At 54.5% G+C, this 14,933-nt stretch overlaps 1 protein-coding gene across 1 annotated transcript in view; it reads right to left on the bottom strand.

Annotated features, from left to right (window-relative positions):
• The window catches only part of LOC117005768 (collagen alpha-1(I) chain-like), an 81,570-nt gene extending 69,755 nt beyond the window's left edge, over window positions 1-11,815 (bottom strand). Inside the window, 1 exon segment of the mRNA XM_033077802.1 lies at window positions 11,682-11,815. Coding sequence (XP_032933693.1) covers window positions 11,682-11,814 — 133 coding nt within the window. The 5' untranslated portion in view covers window position 11,815.
• Window positions 11,816-14,933: the final 3,118 nt, after the last annotated feature.

The following is a 14,933-nucleotide window of genomic DNA, read 5'->3' as shown; positions in this document are numbered from 1 at the left end:
CTGGAGCTGTCTCCGTGCCCTGGGACCTCCTGGAGTGTGTCAGCCCTGTCTCCTGTGCCCATTCCGGTATCACTTGGCTCCCTGCCCTCGACAGGAGGAAGCTGCAGCCTCTGATGTAAGCCCAGAGCCTTCTCCCCAAGGCTTGAGACCAAGTTAAACAAAACCAGACTGCAAATCTCGGAAACAAGAGCCCAGACACAAAGAACAGCTTTGGAATTGCCACTCCTGTCCCCACAGGCAGTGGATCAGGATGGAGCTGCCCAGAGCAGCTGCACCATCTCCAGAAGTCTCTTCCAAGGTGAATTATGCCCTGGAAATGTCTCTAAAACACCTTGTGCCACTGCACAAACACACCTGCAATGTCCCAGCAGCCATGGAAGGGGATTTTTTAGCAGCCCAGCTCTTCCAGAGACCAGCAGGAACTACACCAGTAACACCAGTTAGTGCTGCTGGAGCCCTGTCACTCCTACCCAGCAAGAGCCTCGACCACCTGGTACATTTAAGACAGAAATACTTAAACTCTGGATCATTAAAAGACAAAACCCACAAATATGATATCTAAGCACTGCCTCCTGTAACTGTGCCTGGGATAAACAGCAAGGCACAGCATTTTTCCTGCTTCAGTTCAATTTTGGGTCACTTTTTCTCAATCAGTACTCAAAAAATGATGATAGAGTGGTCACTGAGTGTGGGATCTGCTTCTGTTTCCTAAAAACCCCACTGTGATCTGGCCCAGAGCAGCTGTGGCTGCCCCTGGATCCCTGGCAGTGCCCAAGGCCAGGTTGGACATTGGGGCTGGAGCAGCCTGGGACAGTGGGAGGGGTCCCTGCCATGGCAGGGTGGATGAAATGAGCTTTAAGGTCCCTTCCAACCCAAACCAATCTGTAATTCCATGATTTTGTGGTCAGAGAACAGGCCAAAGAAGATCTCCAGCTTAATTCCTACTTTAAGACCAACAGTTGTGGCTGAATTTGGAGAAAGATCTCTCCCTTTAGGAAAAACATCTCATCTGGATTTAAAGCCTTGCCAGCTGCTCCAACTACCACAACCCAGCCTTGGGGCAGGCCAGGAGCAAATGAAAAAATAAATCCATGAAACATGTGGGTTGTTAGAGCTGACGTGGGAGTCACAATTAAAACCAGCAGAGCTGGGGGAGAAAATGAACTGCACTTTTACTGCAGGAGGTGGAGGGCTTGCAGGATTCCCCAAAGCCTCCTCAAAAGGAGAGGAAAACCACAATGAGGCATTCCAGGATGAATTAATGTGGGTTCAGAGCTCAGTGTGCCCCGGGCAGGAGCCTGAGCTCTGCTTTGGGAAGGGTCACTGAGGAAGGGAGAGCTCAGAGCCTTTTGTACAGCTGAAAGGTGAAAAGTGACACAGAGGGAACCACACAGCCCAGTGATCTTCCAGGACCTGCCCAGTGGGAGCAGGGGAGATCATGGAATCACAGAATATCCTGAGCTGGAAGGGACTGAGGGGATCACCCAGCCCAGTCCTGTCCCTGCCCAGCCCCCCCAACAATCCCAGCCTGTCCATCCCTGGCAGCGCTGTCCAAACGCTCCTGGAGCTCTGGCAGCCTCGGGGCCGTGCCCATTCCCTGGGGAGCCTGGGCAGTGCCAGCACCCTCTGGGGGAAGGGAAGAACCTTTCCCTGAGCTCCACCTGAGCCTGACACAGATTCACACCCTCCCCTCATGCAGTGCCCGTGGTGCCAGGAAAAGGCAGCTGGGAGGAGATGTGTTCAGAGAGGAAAATCACCCCAAATCCCCAGGCAATCCATTTTTGTCCTTGTGAGCATCTTTGCTCCTGAAGAGGATCCCAGCAGCAGAGGTTTGTGTTTTCATGGCTCTCAGAGGTGTTTGGGTGAGTCTTGCTTTCTAAACCATCCAGCACCCTCTGGGGCACTTTTAAACCTCTTCAAGTCACCCAAACTCCACATGCAGAGTGTGAACCCTCGGGTTTTCTCTGTCCCTTTTCTTTGCAGACCACTTTAACTCCACACTGCTCAGAATGTCACCAGCCAGGCCAAGAGGGACCATGAGGCACAAGGGACACCCTGTCCTGTCTCCTGGCATGGATACCACCCCCATCCTCAGAACTGAAACATCCACAAAGCTCCAGGAATGAAACAAAAAATAAAAAAGTAAAAGGAAAAGGAAAAGAAGAAAAAGCACAGGAGTTGATTAAAAATCTGCTCACACAAAAGTCACTGCCAGAAACTGAGATCTGACTTCAAAACTCCTCTGCATCTCTAACGACCTTTTAATAGCTCTCATTACAGAACATCTCCCTCAGCCCTGCCAAAACAGAGCCCAGATTTCCACAGGCAAAGCCCAGCTGTTTCATTGATCCATTCCAGGACTTCAAACAAGTATTAATAACGCAGCTCTGTCAAACGAAAGGTTCCACTGCTGGGTGCTGCTGCCTTCCTTGCATGGCAGCTCCTTTAACCTGCCTCTTTAATCAAGCATTTCCCACTCCCAGCGGGAGCTGCTGTGGAAAATGTGGCTTAGAAAGGAAGGTACAGCAGCAGGGAAGCAGAGAAAGTGATAAATAAAATGGATCTCTTTCACTGTGAGCAGAAATTACCTGTCTCATGTACTCCTAATCTTCAGTATAAACACATTTAGTTGTTTATAGGGGAAATGAGAGAATGATGGAATGGTTTGGGTTGGAAGGGACCTTAGAGCTCATCCCATCCCACCCTGCCACGGCAGGAACCCCTCCCACTGTCCCAGGCTGCTCCAGCCCCAATGTCCAGCCTGGCCTTGGGCACTGCCAGGGATCCAGGGGCAGCCACAGCTGCTCTGGGCACCCTGTGCCAGCCCTGCCCACCCTGCCAGGGAACAATTCCTGCCCAATATCCCATCTAATCCTGGGAAAGCCATTCCCTGTGTGCTGTCCCTCCATCCCTTGTCCCCAGTCCCTCTCCAGCTCTCCTGGAGCCCCTTTAGGCCCTGGCAGGGGCTCTGAGCTCTCCCTGGATCCTTCTCCTCTCCAGGTGAGCATCCCCAGCTCTCTCATGCCCCAAAGCTCTGGGTCCCACAGGGTGCTGTGCACATGGAGAACATCCCAGTGAATCCTCCTCATCCCAGCTCCCTGGTGCCCACCCCTGGGATTTCTTCCACTCCCTCCTTGCATTTAGGGACCTTTCAAGGATGGGTCATGTCCCTCTCAGGCCATGCCCTGCACCATGGCAGCTTCCCCTGCTGGGATCTGCTCCAGGGAAATCCATCAGCTCCTGCTGGAGCTGGAAGGGCACAGACCTGGCTGCAGGGCCAGACAGAGCACGCTGGCAGATCACAGCCCTGCTTCCAAACACGTCTGGCAGGTTTAAAAAGGCAAAGGAGAGGAGCTAATGGAACCAAATCCCTGCCTGGCTGCCTTTTCCCAGCTCAGATCCCAGCTCAGAGCCACTGCAGGAGGAGGGGAGGTGTCTGTCTCACACCAGTCCCTGCTGGGCACATTGGAACCATGGGCAGAGAAGCACCACAGCTCCCCAGGGCTGTGCAGAGTGAGAAACCAAACCAGGGAGCTTCAGCCCTGCTCTGTGCCAGCTCTGTGCCACCCCTCTGCTCCTCACTGCTCCCCTCTGATCCCCACTGCTCCCCACTGCTCCCTCTGCTCCCACTGCTCCCTCTGCTCCCAGTGCTCCTCACTGCTCCCCTCACTGCTCCTCACTGCTCCCTCTGCTCCCCTCGCTCCCCTCTGGCTCCCAGCCTCGCAGGCTGTGGATGTTCCCTTCCCCAGGAATCCCCACCCGGTGCTGGTTAGGGCACAGTTATGGAGAAGAGGGAAGAGCACTCAGCCCCAGCCAGATTCCCAGAGTGCCAGGGAGGTTTGGGAGGCTCCTTGGGAGGATCCCCCAGTTCCAACCCCAGTGTCACCTCCCCAGTGACACTGGGCATCTCACAAGAGGCCTCTCCCCATCCCAAAACCATGAAATTATCAGGGATAGTTTCTGCCATCAGAACCCTCCATTGGAGCGGGTGGGGAATTTCCCTGCACTGCCCCTTGCTCCCTGAGCTCTCTCCAGGTTTTCCAGCTCCAAGCAGTGGGAGCATCAGCTGCCTGCTCCTGCCCAGCTCCCAGCAGCAGGAGGGATCAGCCCTCCAGCTCTCAGGGATGGGTTTGGGGCTGCAGAGCCTTCAGATGTCTCTGCAGCCCATCACCCACCTCCTCCTCCTCCCATTCCTTCGAGCCCCGGTGGAAATATTGTATGTCTTATCCAAATGCATCAACTGCAGGACACATCCATCTTCTGGAGTGAGGGGGTGGATCTGGGATGGGGATAGGAGGGTTATCAGATTCCAATAATAAATGTTAATTACCTTCCAGCACCTTTTTTTTTCCCTTTAAGAAAATAGTGACTGCCATTTGAATGATTTTATAGACCACAAATAATTCTTTAAAAATTACTTCATTCACACTCTGGTAAAGGCAACAAAAACCAAGTGGTTTTTCCTTGGGCTAAATCTGTTTGACCTGTGTCCCAGCCCTGGAACTTCCCTGCAGCAGGTTCAGATGAACCCCCCAAGGCACACCAGGCACAATGGCAGCACCCCCCATCCTCAGTGCTGGATCCCCACCATGAGCAGAGCTCCCAACAGAACTCAAATGCAGCTTATGGGGCTCCTTAGAGCAGGAAAAAAGCTCCATGGACACCCAGAGACCCTTCCCTTCCCTCTTTTCCTTTTTTTTTCTTTTCCCTTTTTCCTTTCCATGGATGTGTTGCCCATCACTGATCAGGAGGATCATGTTTTAGGTTTAGATGGGATATTGGGCAGGAATTGTTCCCTGGCAGGGTGGGCAGGGCTGGCACAGGGTGCCCAGAGCAGCTGTGGCTGCCCCTGGATCCCAAGGCCAGGTTGGATGTGGTTTGGAGCCCCCTGGGACAGTGACACAAGGATCATTTCCTTTAGTGATAGCAAAGAGTCCCTGGATGAACCTTCCAGGCTGTGGAGGATTCCCCAGCAGGGAGGTTTGGCTGGCCCATCTCAGTTCCCTGGGGGATCCCCTGGGGTTCCCTCCAGGTCATTCTGGGATTTCACGGGGCCTCGGGCTGCCACAGCCACCCTGGGAGCCACCTCGGGTGTCCCTGTCCCCTGCCAGCACTGCCCCAGCGGCACCAGCACAGGGGAGGGAGGGCAAGGAGCTCAGGGAGAGGAAAGGAAAGGCAGCAAACCCTGAGAGCGCTGGGAGCAGCGGGCAGCGCCGGGAAAGGTCTGGGGGTGGAGGGGCTGGTGTGTCCCTCTGTCCCTCCGTGTCCCTCTGTCCTGCCGTGTTCCTTTGTCCTGCTGTGTCCCTCTGTCCTGCCGTGTCCCTCTGTCCCTCCCTGTCCCTCCGTCCTGCCATGTCCCTCCATGTTTCTCTGTCCCTCCAGGTCCCTCTATGTCCCTCTGTCCTGCCGCATCCCTCTGTCCCCTCCATCCCTCCATGTCCCTCCCTGTCCCTCTGTCCTGCCGTGTCCCTCTGTCCTGCTTTCCCTCCGTGTCCTCTGTCTTGCTGTGTCCCTCCGTCCTGCCGTGTCCCTCCATCCCCCTCCATGTCCCTCTGTCCTGCCGTGTCCCTCTATGTCTCTCTGTCCTGCCGCGTCCCTCTGTCCCTCCATCCCCTCCCCTGCCCCCCCTGTCCCCAGCAGCCCCGTGCCGGGTCCCCTTGTCCCCAGCAGCCCCGGATCAGCGCTGTGCCCCGAGGTGCCCTTTAACCCCCCAGCAATCACTGCCGGCAGCGGCGGCAATTAGCGCTGCACTAATTGCCCTCATTGTGGCACAGCAACGCCCTGTCAGGCTTGAGGTGCGCTAAACACAAGCTGCTTTTTGTCATTTGTTGCTCTCTCGAGTTCCTGGAGTGGCAAAGGCACGGGAGGAGGGTGCTTAAATCCTGGAGAGGTTTTTTTTCCTTAATTGATGACCCCAAGAGAGCAAAGCTTTCCAGCCGAGCGCTCCTCGCGGCTTGAATGAAGCCTCTGAGCGTGAAGGAACAGCGGGGACACGGAATCCCTTTGCCACCAGCCGCAGGAAGGGAGGAAGCCTTGCCCTGTGCCAGTGTCCCCAGGTGCCCCCGGGCTGCTGCATCGCACCGAGCCAGGGATGCTCAGCCCCTCCATCCTGGGGGATGGCAAGGAAGGGCACAGAGCCAGCCCCGGGAGCAAAGCACCAAAACCATGCTAATCCTGTAACGGGGTGGTGGGCTGGGTGAGCAGCCTCTTTTTGGGGGAAGGAAATGGGGTTTCTGTGCCCAAATGGGGTTTCTGTGCCCAAATGGGGTTTCTGTGCTCAAATGGAGTTTCTGTGCTCAAATGGGGTTTCTGGAACCCCTTTCTCCAGCAGCCTGGAAGGAGCCTCAGCACCAGCACAGCCCGTGCGCATCCCTGAGCTCCCCGGGGAGGAGGGACTGGGTGGGTCCCTTCCCTCTCGGCACATTCTGATTCTGTGCCTGACTCTGAGATTCTGTGATTGATTGAGATTCTGTGACTGATTCTGAGATTCTGTGACTGATTCCATGATTGATTCTGTGATTGAATCTGTGATTCTGTGCCTGAGTCTGAGATTCTGTGCTTGATTCTGAGATTCTGTGCTTGATTCCATGATTGATTCTGTGCCTGATTCCAAGATTCTGTGCTTGATTCCATGACTGATTCTGTGATTGAATCTGTGATTCTGTGGTTCTGTGATTGATTCTCTGATAGATTTTGTGATTGATGCTGTGATTCTGTGATTAATTTGTGACTCATTCCGTAAATGATTTGTGATTGATTCTGTGACTCTGTAATTCTGTGATTCTGTGACTGAATCTCTGACTGATAGATTTTGTAATTGATTGTGTGATTCTGTGGTGCAGAGATTGATTCTGTTGTTCTCTGATTCTGTGACTCAGTGATTGAATCTGTGATTCCACAATTGATTCTGTGGTTCTGTGATTCTGTGGTTCTGTGATTCTGTGATTGATTCCCTGACTGATAGATTTTGTGATTGATGCTGTGGTTCTGTGACTCTGTGATTCTGTGACTGATTGTGTGATTGTGTGATTGATTCTCTGACTCAATGGTTGTGTGACTCTGTGATTGTGACTCCAATGATTCCCTGACTCTGACAGATTCTGTGATTGATTCTCTGACTCAGTGGTTCTGTGGATTCTGTGATTTTGTCATTCTGTGGTTCTGTGATCCCTCCTCGCTCCCTGCAGAGCTGAGCCCTGAACCTGCACCCAGCAGGACCCCAAGGACCCAGCCCAGCACCCAGGAATCCATTGCTATCCCCCAGTTTTCCCTCCCACACAAGCCCCAGACACCCAAACCCCCTGAGAGTGACTGACCCCCCAATCTGCAGTGTCCAGGGGATGGGCCCCTCCTCAGAGCTGAGCTATAAAACCATTCCCAGCTCCTGCCAGGGCACCACAGCCAGAATTCCTGGCCCTCAGAGGCAGTGCCAGCCCCAGGCTGGCTGTGAGAGCCATGTCATGTGTACATAAATACAGAAATACATCCACAGCACACCCTGAACGTGCACAAAGAGCTGCAGCTGCCTCAGCCAGGGAGGCACCGACGTTACGTCAGCCCCACAGCCAGGACCTCAACCAGGAGCAGATGGTGGCCCCTCCTGCAAGGAATTAGGAGCTTTTTGGGAGCCTGCCCAGAGGAAGGAGGTGTGGGCAGCAGCTCCAAGCTTCTCACACCAAACTCTGCCCCTGGAATCTTCCACCTAAGCCCAGCCTGGCTTAGTTTGGGCTTGACACCTTGCTGGAGGTCCAGCCAGGGTTTGGACAAGGTTCAGGTGTGACACTCAGCCCAGACTGTCCATTTTCCCATGGGAATGGTGTTTGTATCCTCCAGCTCAGCTCCTGGTGAGCTGAGCTGATCCCAAGCCTGCAGGATGATTCATTACACTTCTCTGGAGAATCTTCCCCTAAGGAGCAGCACCTGAAACCCTTCTCCAGCACCCAGAGTTCAAATGGAATTCTATGGAATGATTTCCTACTGAGGTGCAGAAAATAGAGGTGAAACAGCTCTGGCATCTTTCTGTGCTCTGAGGTGGCACAGGGGACACAGGCTATGAGTGCCAGAGCCAGCTCAGAGCAGGGCCTGGATCCAGAGGGAAAGAGGCTTTAGGAAATGAGGCTTGTGGGGAAATTTCAGGTTTTTAACTTGGTCTGATCTGGAGGGATCTCATGGGGATGCAGCCAAACACCAGCTCTGCACTCCAGCTTCCAGGAATACCAACATATTCTGGAGACAGGGATCCTGGGAACAGCTGGGAAGCTTGGGCTGGAAGTTTTCAAATAATCCAGCACGAGACAGACTTAGAACAGAGAGAGACTTTTCAGTCCAGGGGGACAGCAGGAAAACATCCCCCATGTGCCACTGCCCAAATGCAGGGCCAAGCCCTGGGTCAGAACCATCCCCTCCAGGTGTGTCCAGGGAAACTGGAGCCACTTCCAGGCTGGAATTCCCAGAGCAGCCAAGCCAGAGCACCCAGGAGTACCCAGGTCAGTGCAAGGGGTGCAACCACACAACCCCAGGAACTCACCTCCTCCCTATTCCCAGATAAAAGCACTGCAGGATTTTAGGGAAAAGGCTCTTTCACCCAGCAGAAACCAGCTGGAAAATGATGCTCATCAAAGCCAGAGTTCAGATCAGGGAGCCCTTCAAATGGCTCTGAAGCACAAACCCAGGCAGGTTTTTTCCTTCTCCCTCTGGAGCACAAAGAGGAGCCCACGTAGGAGCTTGGGGATAAAAGCTGGATTGTAAAAATACCCTGGTGGGATTGTCTGGGGTTCCCAGAACTGCTGAGAGCCCTCAGGGTCTGGTATTTCATGCCCTGCCCTCTCAGGAAAGGAGCCCCAGGGGAAGGCTCCCAGCTGCTCTCTGTGCTGGGGGCACAGGCAGTGACCCTCTGTTTATTCCACTTTAAATGCACAATTTAGGGTCTTATCAAGGGGAAAAAATTGGTAATTCCATATAATTGCCTAATTAAGGATGTCATGATACTCCCTAGAATGGAGGGCCAAATGGAAATGACACAAAGGCTACAAATCTGGGATTTCTGGATTTTTAAGAAGTCTGACTTGGAACTAGTTAAGATTATCAGCTTCAGACCCAGACACAAACATGATATAATACAAATAAATATATTTATATATAAAAATATATATAAAACACATGCACATGCTGTACACAGACAGCACTGATACAACACAGTTTATATATATTTTTCCATATTTTCATCAGGTTCAGTGTTTCATTTACCAAGTCCATGTGCACATTCCCAAAAGACCAGATTTGAGGACCTTGCAGAATTCTGCATCTGACATTTCAGAGTCTCAGACTTCCAGCAGGATAATTTCCTGAAAACCTATTTTCCCAAAACCTCAAGCAGAAATGCCATCTGCAGGAGCCAAGCTGTGCATTTTCGGATGCATCCCTTAATTAAGCAGATTTTAATTGGATGACTCCAGCTTTAATTAATGGCAAATTGTTCATGCACTTTCCTTTTTGGATCTCATTCCCAGACAGGATTTTCTGGGTTGATTTGGGGGAGTTTTGTGTTTTGCAGAGTGGGGTTGCAATTATAATTTATTTCATTTCATGAAGGAAAAGTGGCTCCCAGGAGCTCAGGAGCTGCTGAACTCCCAGTGAACCAAGGAGTTCCCACTTCCTCCTCCTTCTTAACCAGAGCATCCCAGGAGTGGTGGGAGGAGCTCAGCAAAGCCCTGGAGACCCCCAGGTTGTGAGGACAGGAAGGGGCAGCTGGGGCTCATCCCAAATCCAAAAATCCCTCCCAGTGCCATCCCACAGCACTGCAGAGGGAATTCCTGGGAATTGTTGCAGCTCCCGGAAAAAAAAGAACCAGAGGAGGCCCCTGAGATGCTCCCAGGGCTGGAGTCCCTCTGGAGAGCACCTGGAGAAGAGAAGGATCCAGGGAGAGCTCAGAGCCCCTTCCAGGGGCCCCAGGAGAGCTGGAGAGGGACTGGGGACAAGGCATGGAGGGACAGGACACAGGGAATGGCTTTTCCAGGATTAGATGGGATATTGGGCAGGAATTGTTCCCTGGCAGGGTGGGCAGGGCTGGCACAGGGTGCCCAGAGCAGCTGTGGCTGCCCCTGGATCCCTGGCAGTGCCCAAGGCCAGGCTGGACATTGGGGCTGGAGCAGCCTGGGACAGTGGGAGGGGTCCCTGCCATGGCTGGGGTGGGATGGGATGGGCTTTAAATTCCCTTCCAACCCAAACCCTTCCAGGTTTCTATGCAAACACAAAAAACAGACACAAGTTCAAAAACTGCTCCCTTAAAAATGAACCTCTCCACCATTCCCAGGCCAGCTCAGTGCTCAGCTGACACCTGGTTTAGAGTCCCTGGGATGGATTTGGTTCAGTGCTATAGGCTATGGGTGAACTGCAGTGGGAGCTGTGGTCACAGGGACAGGACACCAGGAACACCAACATCTTCCTGCCCAACCCAGAGAACCAGGAGCAACAAATCAGGGAGGAAAGAAGACAGAGATCCTTATTTCCTAAGAAATGGATCCCAATTTCCTTCCAAGCCTAAGGTGTCACAGCTGCCACATGCCCTGCCCTCTTCTCTGCCACTGCTGGAGCAAAGGGGACACAGAACCTCAACAAGGTCTCACCAGACCTGAACACCAAGTCCTGCCTCCAGCCATGAGCTGCTCTCCTCTGGCACTCTCCACACTTGAGTTATTCCCCACCTGCCTCAGGATCAGCACTCAGGGCACCCCGCCAGGCACAGCAGTGCCATGGGTCACTGCTTCAGCTCCTGAAGCCAAGCCCAGCAAGTCCAGCCAAGCTCAGCAGCCAGCTCCCCATCCTGCTCCTCGAGGGTGATTCCTGGAGCTTTGCCACCACACAGGCCTTGCCTGGAGCACAACTGCTCCATCAGTGGCTGGGGAACCCCAAAGAAGTGTCTTGGTTTAGGCCAAAGAGCAGGAAAACTTCACAATTACACCATGCAGCAGTCAGATCTACAGTAAAACCTGAAAACCTTCCTGAGTTCAGGACCTTCCCAAGCCTGGGCAGCACTGACCAAAGGGCACAGCCTCACACCTGGATGATGCCCAGCCCAAGGGGAGGGAGGTGACACAGGGTGCCCAGAGCAGCTGTGGCTGCCCCTGGATCCCTGGCAGTGCCCAAGGCCAGGCTGGACATTGGGGCTGGAGCAGCCTGGGACAGTGGGAGGTGTCCCTGCCATGGCAGGGGTGGATCAAGTCGAGCTTTAAGGTCCCTTCCAACCCAAACCATGGTTCTATGATGTGAGAGATCCAAGAAGCCACACACAAACCCCAGCAAACCCGGCTGCTCTGTCCCGCAGGGACAGGGACCCACACACTGCTCCAGGCCCCTGTGGCACAAGGCTCGGTCCCTGCCCGCCCCCAGCAGCTCACGGGGGACGCCCCTCGCCGTGGGCGAAGCCTTTTTCACCCCATAACACTTTTGGCTGCCCCATGGCCGGGACGCCGGGGCACTCGGGGGGTCTCCTTCACCCCCATGTCCAGGAACCGCGGCCGCATCCCCGCAGATCCCCGGGGGTCTCGGCCGAGCCCCTCTCCCCTTTCCCCGCTCGCCCCTCCGCGGCGCCGGGCTCGCAGCGCATCCCCCCCCGGACCGCCCGCATCCCTGCCCGGGATCCCCGCTGAGCCCCCCGGGACCCCCGGGACCCCCGGTCCTACCTGTGTCCAGCCCGGAGCCCGGCTCGGGGGCCGCCAGCGCCGCCGGGCACAGGGACAGGGCGCAGAGCAGGGACAGGGCGCAGAGCAGGGACAGCGACAGGGCGCAGAGCAGCGCCAGCGCCCCGGAGCGCATCGTGCCCGGCGCCGGCCCCGCCGCATCCCGGCCCCGCCGCATCCCGGCCCGGCCCCGCCGGGACAGGCACGGCCCCGGCCCCGGCCCCCGCCCCGCCCCCGGCCCCCGCCCTGCCCCGCACCGCACCGCGCCTCCGTTCCTCAGCACCCCCTCCCCAACCCCGCCGCGCTGCCAGCGCCCCCCGGGATCAGCACTCTGGGGTGGGGGTCCTGCTCCCCCCCGGGCAGGGCTCCGCGGGTGACAGACGGACAGACAGACACACCCCAGACACACACACACACACACGGCCGTGCCTCCGGGGGATCTGCAGGGGGTTTTGACACCCCCTCCTGTGCTGGTTTGCCCTCCTCAGGTAAAGGAGACATCCCACGTCCTGCCGTCCCCAAAAAGTCACAGCAAGTGTTTGTCGGGGTGCTTCTCCCCCCAGCTGTGCCCAGCTCCTCCGGGGTACCCTGCTCCTGCAGGGGGAGGGCACAGCAGCCTCCTGCCCCGGCACTGTGGGGTGAGGGGAGGACACAGCAGCCTCCTGCCCCGGCACTGTGCGGTGAGGGGAGGACAGAACAGCCTCCTGCCCTGGCACTGTGGGGTGAGGGGAGGACACAGCAGCCTCCTGCCCTGGCACTGTGGGCTGAGAGAGGCACCGCAGCTCTCCAGTGGGTTTAACCCTGTTTCCTTAGGGTCTGGGTCAGTCCAGTCCCTTACTGAGATCACGGGTGTAAATCTGACCCAGGCAGGTCCTCCTTGCAGACTCACCCCAAAAGTGAGTGCCCCCAGTCCCGCCCCAGGCTGGAGTGCTGCCCCAATGCAGACCCTGTGGCACCAGTGGCACCGACCCTGCAGCCGTGTGTGACAAAGCCCTGGGCGCTCACAGATGCCCTGGGGGAGGCAGGCTCATTCCCAATCCATGATAATATTTTCCCTGTAGCAATCATGCAGAGACACAAAATGCTTGGGAACCTTGAGCAGGAGACAGGCAGCCAAACTCCAGCTGGACATCCCTGCCAGGGAGCAGGAGATGCTCAGCAGTGACACCCAGCTGTCATTTTGCTGGTGAATGCCACACCGTGGCATTGGGAAAAGAGATTCTGGAATCCTCACCTGAAATCCTGATTGAGACATGAGCCAAGCTCGCAAAACGTGCTGTGCCCACCTCTCTCTGCCCCTTCCCAGGCGCTTCCCCTGCCACACTGGCTCAGCTCGCCAAGGAAATGAAGGTCAGAGACACTCCAGGAGCCTTTGCTTTGCCATGTAGAGGACTTTATTTGCCAAGAACATGTGACACGGGTTTGCCTTTCCTTCCGGAATCTCACTGATTGATTCCCTCGGATGTGACCGTCTGTCCCAGCAGCAATGTCCCATCCTTGGCATGTCCTGCAGCCCATCCCTGTGGGAGAGCCGTGGGACCCTGCCCTCTGCTCCTTGCACATCCCACCAGGTCTGGTTTAGGTGGATCACCTGCAGGTCCTTCAAACACTCTCCAATCCACGAGGAGGAACTGTCAAACCCCCAGATTATCGTGCCACATCCTGTCTCTCAGCTCAGCATCCTGTTTTTTACCAGCCTCTCATTTGCTGTATCCAGTGACACAACCACATCCACGCCCCACCTCCGCCCTCGGGGACACAGTTGGGGTTTGCAGCACTGCAGGTGTGCCAGCCTTTGGTGCAGGAGTAGCTGGAAAAGGACCATGCCTCCTCCTCCTCCTCCTCATCTGTTTGCGCCGTGCTGGGCAGAAAAAAGCTGCCAGAACCCAAGAAATCATAAAAATACACACAGACAAAGCCACGGCTGGGATATTCTGTTTCAGAGCAACGACAGAAAGTGGAGGTGAGGTTAGAATCAATAAACTCTGGTTACTGATACTGTCTGCTTCAAATTAACAGCTCTGCTCCACCAGCTTGTTCCTGCCTTCCTCTTTGGGCTCCACTCTGGATTTCCATCCCTTCTCTCAGGGTTGGTTTGCTCAGATCTCTGTTCTCCTGCTGACTCACCCACCCCAAGACTTCACCCCAAATATCTGCACACCCTTATCACAGCCCCCAGAGCATCAGTCACTGCCCTCCCTCAGGCCCCAGCCTTCCAGCATTTCTCTTACTGCTCTTCCCTTGAAATTTTCCCCGAGTGAATTCCCTCCTAGGGAGATGCCAAATTCCCAGTGACCTCCCCTCACTGGAATCCTACTAAAAACCTGTGGATGTAAAAAAAACTTCTGCACACAGCAGTGACTTCAAACATGAAGGAAGAAGCAGAGCAACCTTAACCTTGTCCTCACTTACTGGGTGACCCTGGGCAATTTAGTCCCTTTCAAGGGTCTCAAGTAACTTTTCTTTTTAAATCCCATAAAATGCAAAATTCACCTCTTCTGCAAAATATTTTGGAATGTGCTGAGTGACAGCACTGAGTTGAGGATGGTTATCACGATCAGGCACTTTCTGAAAATGGTGTTTTCATAGCCTGGAAAATATCAGATCTGCTTAGGCTTGATAAAGAGAGATGAATACACTGGGATGAGTAATCTGTCACCTTGGAGGGGATGTAGGAGGCTGTGGGTGCTGTCTGAAATGTGGCTGGAATGAGGAATCAGAGGATGATCCCAGCTTTTCATGCTCTAGAGAATAAAAAAAGCCAAATTACCTGAGCACCTTGAACTCTGGTGTGCTCAGCTTCTCACCCTGAGTTTTCTGCATCCTAAAACAAATATTCCAGGGAATAACTCTCAAGCCTTTTGAATCAGCATTTTTTTCTTTTTTTTCTCTTTCCCTAGAATGTAGAAAAAGCCTGAAAATGCTACCCCCTAATGGCACAACCGGGTGTGGGGTGCTGGCCTAGGAAAAGCTGATCCATGTTTTATCCACAGGGAATAAAGGGAATGGAAATTTGTGGTCTCTGCTAGAAAGATGTGCCCTGGAAACAGACCTTGTGCAAACACCCCAACAGAAAACCTTCCACCAGGAATGGGATGAGGAACAGAAATAAAACCATTTCTGGGATTCAGCTGAACTCAGACATGGAGGTTCAAGCTCCAGTGTTTTAGATGTGGGAGAAGCTTTGAGTGTGGGATCAGGGATCCTGCCTGTTCCAGCTCCCTCAGCCTTGAGAAGCTGATGGGTTCTTGCTGC

The sequence above is a fragment of the Catharus ustulatus genome, chromosome 21, assembly GCF_009819885.2.
Source record: "Catharus ustulatus isolate bCatUst1 chromosome 21, bCatUst1.pri.v2, whole genome shotgun sequence".
In the NCBI taxonomy this organism is placed as follows: Eukaryota; Metazoa; Chordata; class Aves; order Passeriformes; family Turdidae; genus Catharus; species Catharus ustulatus.
The sequence above is the reverse complement of the archived record's forward strand: the minus strand, read 5'-3'. Positions and strand labels throughout refer to the sequence as shown.